Source organism: Sinocyclocheilus anshuiensis, unplaced genomic scaffold, assembly GCF_001515605.1.
Source record: "Sinocyclocheilus anshuiensis isolate Anshui unplaced genomic scaffold, SAMN03320099.WGS_v1.1 scaffold487, whole genome shotgun sequence".
NCBI lineage: Eukaryota > Metazoa > Chordata > Actinopteri > Cypriniformes > Cyprinidae > Sinocyclocheilus > Sinocyclocheilus anshuiensis.
The window spans coordinates 158,539-169,641 of NW_015548240.1; the positions used below are offsets into that span (position 1 = coordinate 158,539).

The 11,103-nt window shown below is 36.2% G+C and overlaps 2 protein-coding genes across 3 annotated transcripts in view; one reads left to right on the forward strand and one right to left on the reverse strand.

The window, feature by feature from the left end:
• The window catches only part of LOC107654906 (potassium voltage-gated channel subfamily H member 5-like), a 37,279-nt gene extending 31,542 nt beyond the window's left edge, over positions 1-5,737 (forward strand). Inside the window, exons 10-11 of the mRNA XM_016442221.1 lie at positions 1,321-1,394; positions 4,715-5,737. Of these exons, the coding sequence (XP_016297707.1) occupies positions 1,321-1,394; positions 4,715-5,737 (1,097 nt within the window). The remainder of the gene's footprint in view (positions 1-1,320; positions 1,395-4,714) is intronic.
• Positions 5,738-10,182: 4,445 nt separating this feature from the next.
• The window catches only part of gphb5 (glycoprotein hormone subunit beta 5), an 8,747-nt gene continuing 7,826 nt past the window's right edge, over positions 10,183-11,103 (reverse strand). For both annotated transcript variants that reach the window (XM_016442267.1, XM_016442266.1), the window contains one exon: positions 10,183-10,603. In XM_016442267.1, the coding sequence (XP_016297753.1) occupies positions 10,412-10,603 (192 nt within the window). In that variant the 3' untranslated portion in view covers positions 10,183-10,411. The remainder of the gene's footprint in view (positions 10,604-11,103) is intronic.

Genomic DNA, 11,103 nt, shown 5'->3' on the forward strand with positions numbered 1-11,103 from the left:
CCATTTTGAGTCACTCAAACCTCAAACCGGAAAGGACTGACAAGTGACACATTCAGAATAACCATAGATGTGCCTCTCATATATATATATATGTGTGTGTGTGTATGTTTCAATGTCCTATATGTATGTATGTATGTATATATACAGTATATGTGTGCTTTTTTCAATGTTTATGAAAGATTTCTTATGCTCACCAAGGCTGCAATTTTTAAACAAAAATACAGTAAGGTAAAATAATGTAAATATTATTATATTAATAATTTGATTATATTAATAATTTAATATATTACAATATATATTTTTTTTATGGCTAAGCTGAATTTTCAGCAGCCATTGCTTCAGTCGTCAGTCACATGATCCTTCAGGAATCATTCTAATATGTTTATTTGGAGCTCAGTCATTATTGTTTAAATATCAATAATGGTTCTTATCAAAACCTGTTGAAAACAGTTTTTGCTGTTTAATGTTTGTGGAAACAATGATAGTTTTTTTTTAAGAATTCTTTGATGAATAGAAAGTTCAAAAGAACAGTATTTATTTGAAATGAAAATAATTTGTAACGTTATAAACGTACTTTCTCTTAAACATAAAACCATTTAAAATTAAGCAATTTATTACATACTGTATATCCCTTGCTGAATAAAAATATTATTATTATTATTATTTTAAATAAGTAAATCACTAACACCAAACTTTTGAATGGTAGTGCATTACAATTTTGAAAAAAAAAAGCAGCATAATAATAAGAAATGTTTCTTGAGAACTAAATTAAACTAATCAAATCGCAATTTATTTATAAAGCACCTTAAAATCACAGAGTGTACCAAAGTGCTGTACAATTTAAACAAATACAAAGAAAGAGATACTAAAATAAAGCAAAAATAAACTAATTTAAATGCATCTAATCCAAACCAGTAGTCCTCATAAAGCAGCAAATGCCTCATTAAGCAGATATGTCTTAAGATGGGTTTTAAACATGTTTACAGAGGTAGACAATCTGATAGGTATTGGTATAATGGATATATGATGTCTGTCTTATGGTTGCTAGAGTATTTTAATTGCTCCACTGACCTCAGCACTCACATGCGTCATACCAGCTGTTTTTTTAATCTCTCATTCTCTTATTCTGTTGACAGTTGCAGGTGAACACACACTAGTGCCCAAATCCTTCACTCTGTCGCTCCAAGATCAGAAGTAGAATCTTAAAATAGCCATTCCAATATGGAAAGGACGTTGTAAGAGTGCTTTAATACTCCAAGAAAAAGCATGAAGTTGTGATGCATATTGCTGTGATCTGCATTGTGTGTGATATTCCTTCAGGGAAGGACAGTCAGGTCAGCCACCGCTGGCTCTTGTTTAGACACAGTGAGATGCTAAAGTCCTTTGAGGTGAATGTGAGTCGGTCCATTTGAAAATTTCGAACCGTATCATTGCTCGGATCCGTAAAGAATGCGATAATGGCTCTGACCCAGACCGAGGCTGGAGTTTATGAGTTTATAAATGCCTCTTCTTCTGCCTCTTTCTTCTGATATGAAAGAATTTATAGATATTCATGTTGTTATTTCTGTCGTGCACCTCTTTGTGCGGTAATTGTTTATACAATATGCCTTCTGGCAATGTTAATTTCTCTGATATTATCATATGCATTTCACAAATCTGAATATGCATATTACAAAATTGCATTGTGTCCTTTCCGCAAGAGGGTACATGATTGCAATGTCATAATGCGCATTATCTCATCTTTTGCAGCAGTCAATGCCATTTACTGATTGAGAATTACAGAATATGCTGTAAATCTTCTCTACTTCTAATGGTTGCATTTACTTTTAAGCCATAGTGTTAATTGTGTTCATGTTTTTGAGGTTTAGTTAAGTAGAGCCTCTCTCTCCTAATCACTCACATGCTCTTCATGCACTAATTGCTTGGTTTATGTCCACTTACAACATCATGAAAGAGATTCTGCCTTAATTTTAACCTTTCTCTGAGGACTCTTGTCACAGCACAGGGAGCGATGGAGGTCAGAAAGAAGAAAGAGAAAAACCAGTCGAAGCAGGGGTCAGTCACTAACTGTCCAGTGACAGGCTAGAGAACTTTGCTGCTTTAGGTGGTTATCTATGTTTTCTGTGCCCGAATCCACAACATTGGCGTAAATGGACCAGCCTGAAGATATCAGAACCTTTTCTGTCTTCTAATCTTTGTTTTTGCTTTGTATGTTTAAATTGATTTTGACAAGCCTACAAGACAACAGTCCCAGCATCCCTGTGCTCTCTATGGCCAGTACATCCCCAGCTTCACCACAGTTAGTGAAATCAAATTTACTGTGTTGTTCATAAAACTTGGTTTGCAGATGTGTTAAAAAGGTGTACAAGCAATTACTGCCATGAAAGGGGTCAGAAGGAATAGGTTCTAATGAGCTTTCATTTCCCAGCGTTATTAAAAAAACAACACAAAAACCCGCTGTTCCTTCTGTGATTGGAACTCATTAAATAATTTCTGTTGGTTTTGTGTGAATAACTCTAAGCTGTACCAGGAGCTTTGTGTGTCAGAGGAAGGTGTGTGATCTCAAACGAAGCCTCAGTGGGACAGAAAATATTGTAATGTTCAAACAGAGAATGTTGCAGTGTTCAGCTCTTGTTTTGCTGACTTTCAGAAAAAGGGCAAAAGAGAATGAAAGACGTTCTCTTTCTGTGAGCTCCAGTGTCTGAACTAATCCATCAGTTTTGTATGTTTGTGTTCAGATTTAAGAGTCAAACACACTCAGTACGGATTCTTCAAAACAATACAGATTCTTTAGTAAAATAGGAAAATGGGTGATAAAAAAAAATCATAATTTGTTCCAATCCCAGCTCAATGTGAATAGACAAGTTAGCCATTTGTAGGTTGATTTTGCATCCTAATTCAGTTCAACATGGCAGCGCACAGATAGATAGATAGATAGATAGATAGATAGATAGATGGATATGTATTGACATAAAAGGGTAACAGAATATATTACATGATCTGGTGGTCAGTAATGATTCTTTTTTTCAATTCCAATATGTGATGCTAGTGGTAAAGATATAATTTATTAATTTTTTTGCTTGATTTGATTTTTTGCATTTTGTATATGTACAAATACTAAAGTCTATTTAATTGATATACAGAATAAAAATCCCTTTATAATGTTTACTCAAACTGTTTAGTAGCTATTGAATTGAGCTGTTTTTGTCTGTAGTCCAACCTTGTTCGTGTTTTACATTAACTTGGGAGAAAGACACACAAGTAAATTAATATTATCAGCTGAACTAAATGAATCCATCACCACCAATTAGTTTCAGTAAAGGACTTGATGATTTTCATGTGGTGAAAAAACTATAAAAAGATGAGAACTGAGAAAGGCAGGAAAAAGACAAAGAGGGGGTAAAGAGAACAACAGATGCATAATTTAAGAGTGAATCTCCAAACACATGTAGTCTGTGGGCAGACCATGGCAAGCTTTAGTGTGACGGTGGGAGAAGATAAAACATCTATAATTTAAATCTTTCTTTCCCAACACAGTACACATTTTCAGTAATATCCTGGAATTCTAAAATTCCTGTTATTATATGTTAAATGTTTCATTTTTTTACTGGGGTATGCCGTTCTTTGTTGATATTCATGTTACTATTTTATGTTGAATATTTAAACATTTTGTCTTTTCTAATACCATTTTTGTGATTATGATTTTTAAATAATAGAAAAAGCTATTTTAATAACTCAACTCTTACAAACAAGGAATTTGGTCAAATTATACCAAAGGAATGTTTTTCTACAGTGGAGATCAAAATTAGAGAACAATTGATTTTTTCAGAAATAATGTAATCTTCATCATTCAAACTTTGAAGGAATTTTAACTGTGGCTATACCATGCTAGTAGAACTGTGTTTTACAAAATAACCAAGACACTTCAACAAAAATCTTTTATTTTGTGGGAAACACGGTGATCACAATTAGAGAACAGCAATGATTGTTACACGAAGAAAGATTACAACTAATATTTCTGAAGGTTACGGCAGTCAAAAATTAGTAGGAAGTGTACAGGCCCTTGCTTTGAATTAATTCAGCAATTCCAGCTGCAGTGTTGAACCGATTGCCCGTTGAGAGTCTCCACATTATTCTGTCCTCTCGTGCATTTGTCTTTCGTGGACAACCAGCCTTTTTGGGGGACTTGAATGTGTTAGTGACACTGTAAAGATGCAATATTCTAGAAATCACAGACTTGGAACGACCAACTTCTCTTGCTATGGCTGCTATTGGCCTTCATCTGGAGAACCTGCTGTCGGAGTGTTTCAGTCTGTTTAGAACGGCTCACCGTCTTGCAAAGTCAGTGAAAACTGGAAAGTTAGGCAGTCAGTTAAATAGAGTTTGTCCGATAATTAAGGAAATTAGCACGAGATTAACACCAAATAAAGTGTTCTCTAATTCTGATCATCGTTATTTTTCAAATATCTTATTTAAAGTCTTTATACTGCAATTCAGAATATATTAAACTCATGAAATGTGCTTAAAAAACTGCACTTTTACTCCTGTTAGGATAACTTAAAATAGGACTTTAAGCAGTGACCTCGAAGTTTAGGAACTTGTAGGTTGTTCTCTGATTTTTATCTTCACTGTAAATGAAAGTTTTGATGATTCCAAAATTCTCATAGATGCCATTTCCTATCTAACTGATGGTATTTCTTCTCTCCATATCCAGTTTATATTTCGTAAAATCATCGATGTGAAGAAGGAGGAAGAAGAGAGGCAGCGCTCAAAGAATGAGGTTCCACTCACCATTCCTGTGGACCACCCGGTCCGAAAACTTTTCCAGAAGTTTAAACAGCAGAAAGAGCTCCGTAACCAGGGCGCTTCGGCCCAACTGGACCTAGAGAAGAATAAGCAGCATCTACAGCAGCCCACACGCATGGCGAAACCTCACGCCTCCCTCATGCAGAACTCATTGCACGCAGTTCAGAACGGGTCCACCAGCAGCGTGGTCACCATCTCCCAAATCACACCCATCCAGAACTGCCTGGCCTACCCTAAAGTGGGCGACTCAGTCAAGCAGAACAACCGCGACATCATGGAACTCAAACCTGCCGTGGCCAGTGGTGACCAAGTCGCAAATCGACTCAAAGTGAATAACACAGCGCGGACCAAACCCGCAGGAACTGCCTGTGGCTGGATGAGACTGAAAAACAACATGGCTGCCCCTGGTTCACCTCCAGAAGATGAGAGGAGGGAGGGATTGAACAATGCGGCTAAAGCTGTGTCCATGGAGCACATTTCACCAGAAGTCAAAGTTCAGATAGAAAGTGTTGAGGAGGTTGGAACATCCAGGAAGAATTCGCTTCGCAAAACGGACTCTTGGGATAGTGGCTTGACTTACAGCGACCAGAGACTGGATAGGGTTTCAGAACCACAGAGCCCTGTTCCTGGAGTCGGTGGTGGAGAAGGACCAGCCCAGGATTTTTACCCCAGTAGCGAGAGCTCATTCCAGGCCGCACTGCAGGAGGCAAGGCTGGAGCTGCGGACAGAGATCCAAGCTCTGAACGGAAGGATGGCAGTTTTAGAAGAACGGGCTGGACAGATTCTCAGACTGCTTCTAGAGACTTCAAAGCCCACGTCTAGCGAAGACCCAACCTCAAAAATGCACAGACCCAAACTCAAAGCACAAGGCAGCATCCCAGTGTCCACACTCAGTACGCCAGACTCTGAAAAGGATGAGGGTTTGCCATAGGAAAACAGGCTTTGCATTCAATAAACATTTGAGAGGAAGCATTTGTACCATCACTGGGGCTTTGGTGCATCCAAATTTGGCACCTGTATCTGCAGCTTATACAGGAACGCCCAAAATAGGAGCTTGGGTTGGTTTCTAGCTTCTGATTTCTGAGGATAAAACTGACAACTGAACATCTGTATGGGAACAGGAGTTGGTTTCTGGATCTAAATAACTGCCAGGAACTCTAACCCCATCAGAGTACAGTGGCATGTACTGAGAAATACAAACATAAGAGGATTTTTAGTTTTAGTGCTTTTTAATGTTCAATCAGCACTTTTTTTGTACACTGAAGTAATGCAGGAACTATTGTTTTTCCCTCTTTTTCAGCGTAAGTTTGTATATATAATGCATGTCCAGCTGGGTTCTGGCTTGCCAAAAATGTACAACCCTGATGACGTCTGTACAACTGATATTTAAATGCTTGTATATTATTCAGTTAACTGCATGCAGATCTATTTATTCTCAGAGAATGCTTATTTTCAATGTGTAAATGAAAGAGACTGTTGATTGTCTTGATATCTCCATAATGTACATTCAGGTTTTTAACAAAATGTAGCATGACAGATCACTGAGGAAGAATGTGTTGTGTTTGAAACATTTACGTATGCATGAATGACTTCAACAGCACTCAAGAACTTTGCCTTAAAGCACCTGAACATCACTCTTGAGATAAAGCTGAAGAAAAAAAACCTGCACTGGTTATCAGTGTTGGACAGGTCTGTCTTTCTATACATTTTAACTTGCATGTGCCAGTTTTCATTTCTGATTTTTTGGTCAAGGATTTTGGAGCATGTAGGATTTTATGCCCTTCATTTATGTTCCACTGAATGTTATTGGGTTTGTTTTATTTTATATGGCATCAGTAGCAGCTTTTGGGCCTGAAATGCAGCTTCACCACTGTATATCTGTTGACTGTATTATATGCAACCTTAATAAAAAATGGTAAATAAAAAATTAATTGTAAGAGTAAACTGCAATGTTTTGTTCGCAAGATAACATTATAAATGATATTTTTAGCTCTCAAAACAAAGTCCCTTATATTAGGACTGGAAGGCTCATGACCGAAACACATCTGGACTACTTAACCTGATCTTCTCTTAAAAGTGACTTTTACATTGTTACAAGAAATTTCTGTTTTAAAACCTTCTATTTACTGTATAACTACTATTTACTTTATAAACTTTCTATTTATTAAAGAATCCAAAAAGAAAAATTCCTGAAAAAAATGTTTCGCAGTTTCCACCAAAATATTAAACAGCATGTTTTCAACATTATTAATAAATCAGCATATTAGAATGATTCTGAAGGATCACGTACTGTATGTATATGCACATATATTGTATTTCTTTTCATTTTGTTTATATTTACATTTTTTTAATGATTTTTCCTTTATTTCTTTTAATCATTTTAATCATAATCATATTTTAATGTTCCCTCCCTCTTTGTTTCCAGGTAGTAGAGAGTTAAATGTACCTGCACAGGTTAAGAGTGTAGCTGCCTGTATTACGGTCCTGCTGGTTTGATCCAGTTCTCTACAAAAGACAGATAGATGAAGCTCTCGGCTGAAGTCAATTTTCAGGTAGCGGTGCTGTAGCTTGGCATCAAGCACTCATGATTCTGTTATTACAATCCATTTATCTCTCACTCTGTCTCTCTTTTTGCTGAGCTTGCTAAAGATCTGGGATTGGCCTGGTTTTAAAATATCAGTTTTGTGCTGTTATATTCTTTTATATACTCACACACACACAAATATTGTTTCACAGATACAAGCCCATTTCAGTAGTAATGTGTGTTTGTGAATGTAAAACCAAAGACTGTGTTGAATATAACATGAGGTCTGCCTTCTGTGTACTAAATAGTCCCAGTTTTGCTTGGTCTCAAGGTCTTAATGAGCTGTTGTTCTACAGATCATTAGACACATTTAATCAGGAGAAAGGCCAAGGGGTCAAGGGTTTTGCTAGTTAGCCACTGCTGGAAAATACAGTAACTACCAATGCTTTCAGCATTGACACCCATTCTGAAGTTGCTATATATTGCAATTACGATGAATGAATAGTATCAGATTCTTATTGATCAGGTTGTCTAGATATCAGACAATTCTCTGTAGCAATGTAGCTGCATGCAAGCTAATATTACAAGATCACATGGCCTAATTCTCCTTTTTTTGTCACTGTCAATCTCTTTGCGTTTTGAAAAAAAATGTGTATTGAAACTGATTTCTGTGTAAGCCTTAAAATGCTATGAAGCATTGCAGTATATAGGAGCATAATCATAAAATCACAAAAAAAATGGAGAAGCCTGGATGTATAGAGAGAGTTCAGAATCATTGTCCAGTGATAAAATTTGGTTATCACAAACATTTACATTATGATTTACTTTGTAATAGTGCAGATATAAATAATAGTATTTAAAAAGACCATAAATTAATCAACATAAAGGTGAGAGACAATGTAGACGACTGTACAGTGCTTCCCATCATTTTCTCTCTTGCTTATATTTAGAAGCTCATTTGGTTGGATCTGTACCTGTCAGCTTGAACGCCTGGAGTTGTTGGAAAGAGTCTGTCTTGTCCATGAGTAGGGCCAGATTTAGAGTTTGTTTAGTTGACAGTTAATTGAATGGAAGTGATTTGACAGAAGGGTAATTTTGGCAATTAATCTGGGACAAAGGCAGCATTGGGGGAGGGTTGACATTCTGGGAATGCTGGTGAATATCGTACATGCCAACATTACCGTAGCAGCAAAATCTCTGGGAACAACGTTGATCAAAAGCAAGGACAGATTAGATTGGCCCTAAGGCATCAGCCTTTTTTGGAGGCCCCCTCTTGTACCCCCACACACTGTTTTTGCCAAGGAGCTGAAAATGAGGAAAAAATAGTATCTTGTAACTGCGATTTAAAATCACTTCATATTGCATGACTCAAAATTAAGAATTTGGTTTTAGCATCTCATTGAAGTGATCTGAATTTGTGTCCCACTCTTGTGAAGAAACCACCACATTTACCTCAACATTTACGACAGATTTTTAAGATAATTTACACACTTACATTCCAAAGTTTGGGATTGATACATTCTTAAAACATTTTTTTAAAAGTCTCTTATGCTCACCAAAGCTGTATTTGTTTGATCAAAAGTACAGTAAAACAGTAATATTGTGAAATATTATTACAGTTTAAGTAACTGCCTTTTACTGTTATACATTTTAAAAGGAAATTCATTCTTAAGCTGAAATTTCAGCAGCCATTACTCCAGTCTTCAGTGTCACTTGATCCTTTACAAATCATATTTTTTATTTTATAATTATTCTTGGCAGATTTATTTGAAAAAATGATTTGAGGTTGCCTGCAGTATTTTGAGAGTTAATGTCAAAACTTTATTATTTTATTTTTATTTTATTTTATTTTAGGGACAACAGCTGCCCTTATTTTAAGTACATCTTTGTCGTAATAATAGACAACATTTTTATCCTTTTCTTGTGAAGAAAACCACATTTATCTCAGCAAAATCAATAAAAGTAATCTGCACACATTTGTGATTATGGAACTTAATGAAACTATATTAAACTGTTGGCCCTAAATGTAATTTCCAGTGCAGAATCTGCTGAATTTGACCTCTGAGGCGTTACACTGTGTTCAGGTTTATAATGGAAAAGGTAATAATCATGTGCATCTGCTACTGCCAGAATAGGAGAGGAGAATGTTTTCTCCTCTTACAAAACAAACACCCAACAAATCTCCTGACAAACAAGAAAAAATGTACTTGTTTTTTGTTACCCATCATGCACTGTGGCCATTATACAGTTTTTTTTTTTTTAAATCACCTTGTTTACTTACTGTATGATTATTTAAGGTAATTTATATGGAAATACCATTCTGTTCAAAGTTTGGGGTTGGTAAGATTTTTTTAATGAAAGAAGTCTCTTAGGCTCACCAAAGCTGCATTTATTTATTTGATAGAAAAATACAGTAAAAACATTAATTTTGTTAAATGTTATAACAATTAAAATAACTGTTTTTAAATTGAATATATTTTAAAACGTGGTTTTACTAGCCATTACTGCAGTCTTTAGTGTCACATGATCTTTCAGAAATCATTCTAATAAGCTTATGCTTTTGCTCAAGAAACATTTCTTATTATTATCAATGTTAGCTTTGGTAATATTAAATAATCTTTGATAAATAGAAAGTTCAAAAGAACAATTAATTTGTAATACTGTAGATATCTTTAGTAACATTATAAATGTCCTTACTGTCACTTTTGATCCGTTTAATAACATTTTTTTAAATGCTACTGCATGGGGATTTGTAGAAGTTTTTCTGTCTCAATTAAAAGAACAGGCCGGAACACAAAATGTTACATCATTTAATAGCTTATGCCCTGTAGCTACAAGATTTTTTGTCAAGTTACGACACAAGACCACAGGTGTGGTGTTTGCAGTTTTATTCAGTTTTGCTCTTTTCAGGAAAAAAAGGAGGAAGGTACAAAGAAGATGAGAAAGTAACATAAGGTGACCATTTAAAGGTAAAATCTCTCCTACATGTACATAGACATCAAACAGATCGATTTTTGATACATTTTATTCCTGCAGTGCACATCTTTGGTGTTTTAAGTGGAGGCTGATTTCTCCAGCATATCAGACCGAAGTGATGCATTCAGTGGTGCTAGTGAGACAAACCCCACAGTCACAGCGGAGGGCCACGGGGTAGGTGTAGGACGGGTCCACGTCTGCTGAGCAGTTTGGCAGCTGCACCATCTCCAATCGAGTTTCGCTATATGTGCACACGCGCTGGTGCGACTCGATGAAGGGCGGGTCCAGGACAGGCTTCTGCGGTGATTGACAGGTGAAGAGAAGGGTGTGTCAGACTGATGTCATAACGAGGACTTCTCATCTGGGCTACTGGTTTATTTTTTAAATAGACTAGACTTTAAAGCGTCTTTAAAGTTTAATATTTAATAATATACTGTAGAATCTTTAAATAAACATGTTAAATAATGTCTCAAATGACTGTTCCAACCCAAATAACTTTTACTGGAAGTGAAATTTGTCCTTGAAGGCACTTTTTTCTTCAAAAATGAATATTATCCTGATCTGACTCTTAAAACTGAACGGCCTAATGTAGTGAGGATGGTTTAGATCAGGGGTGCCCAAACTCGGTCCTGGAGGGCTGGTGTCCTGCAGAGTTTAGCTCCAACCCCAATTAGACACACCTGAACAATGAACAGGCTCTCTTACTAGGCATGCTAGAAACCTCCCGGCAGGTGTGTTGAGGCAAGTTGGAGCTAAACGCTAAACTACACCGGCCCTCCAGGACCGAGTTTGGGCAC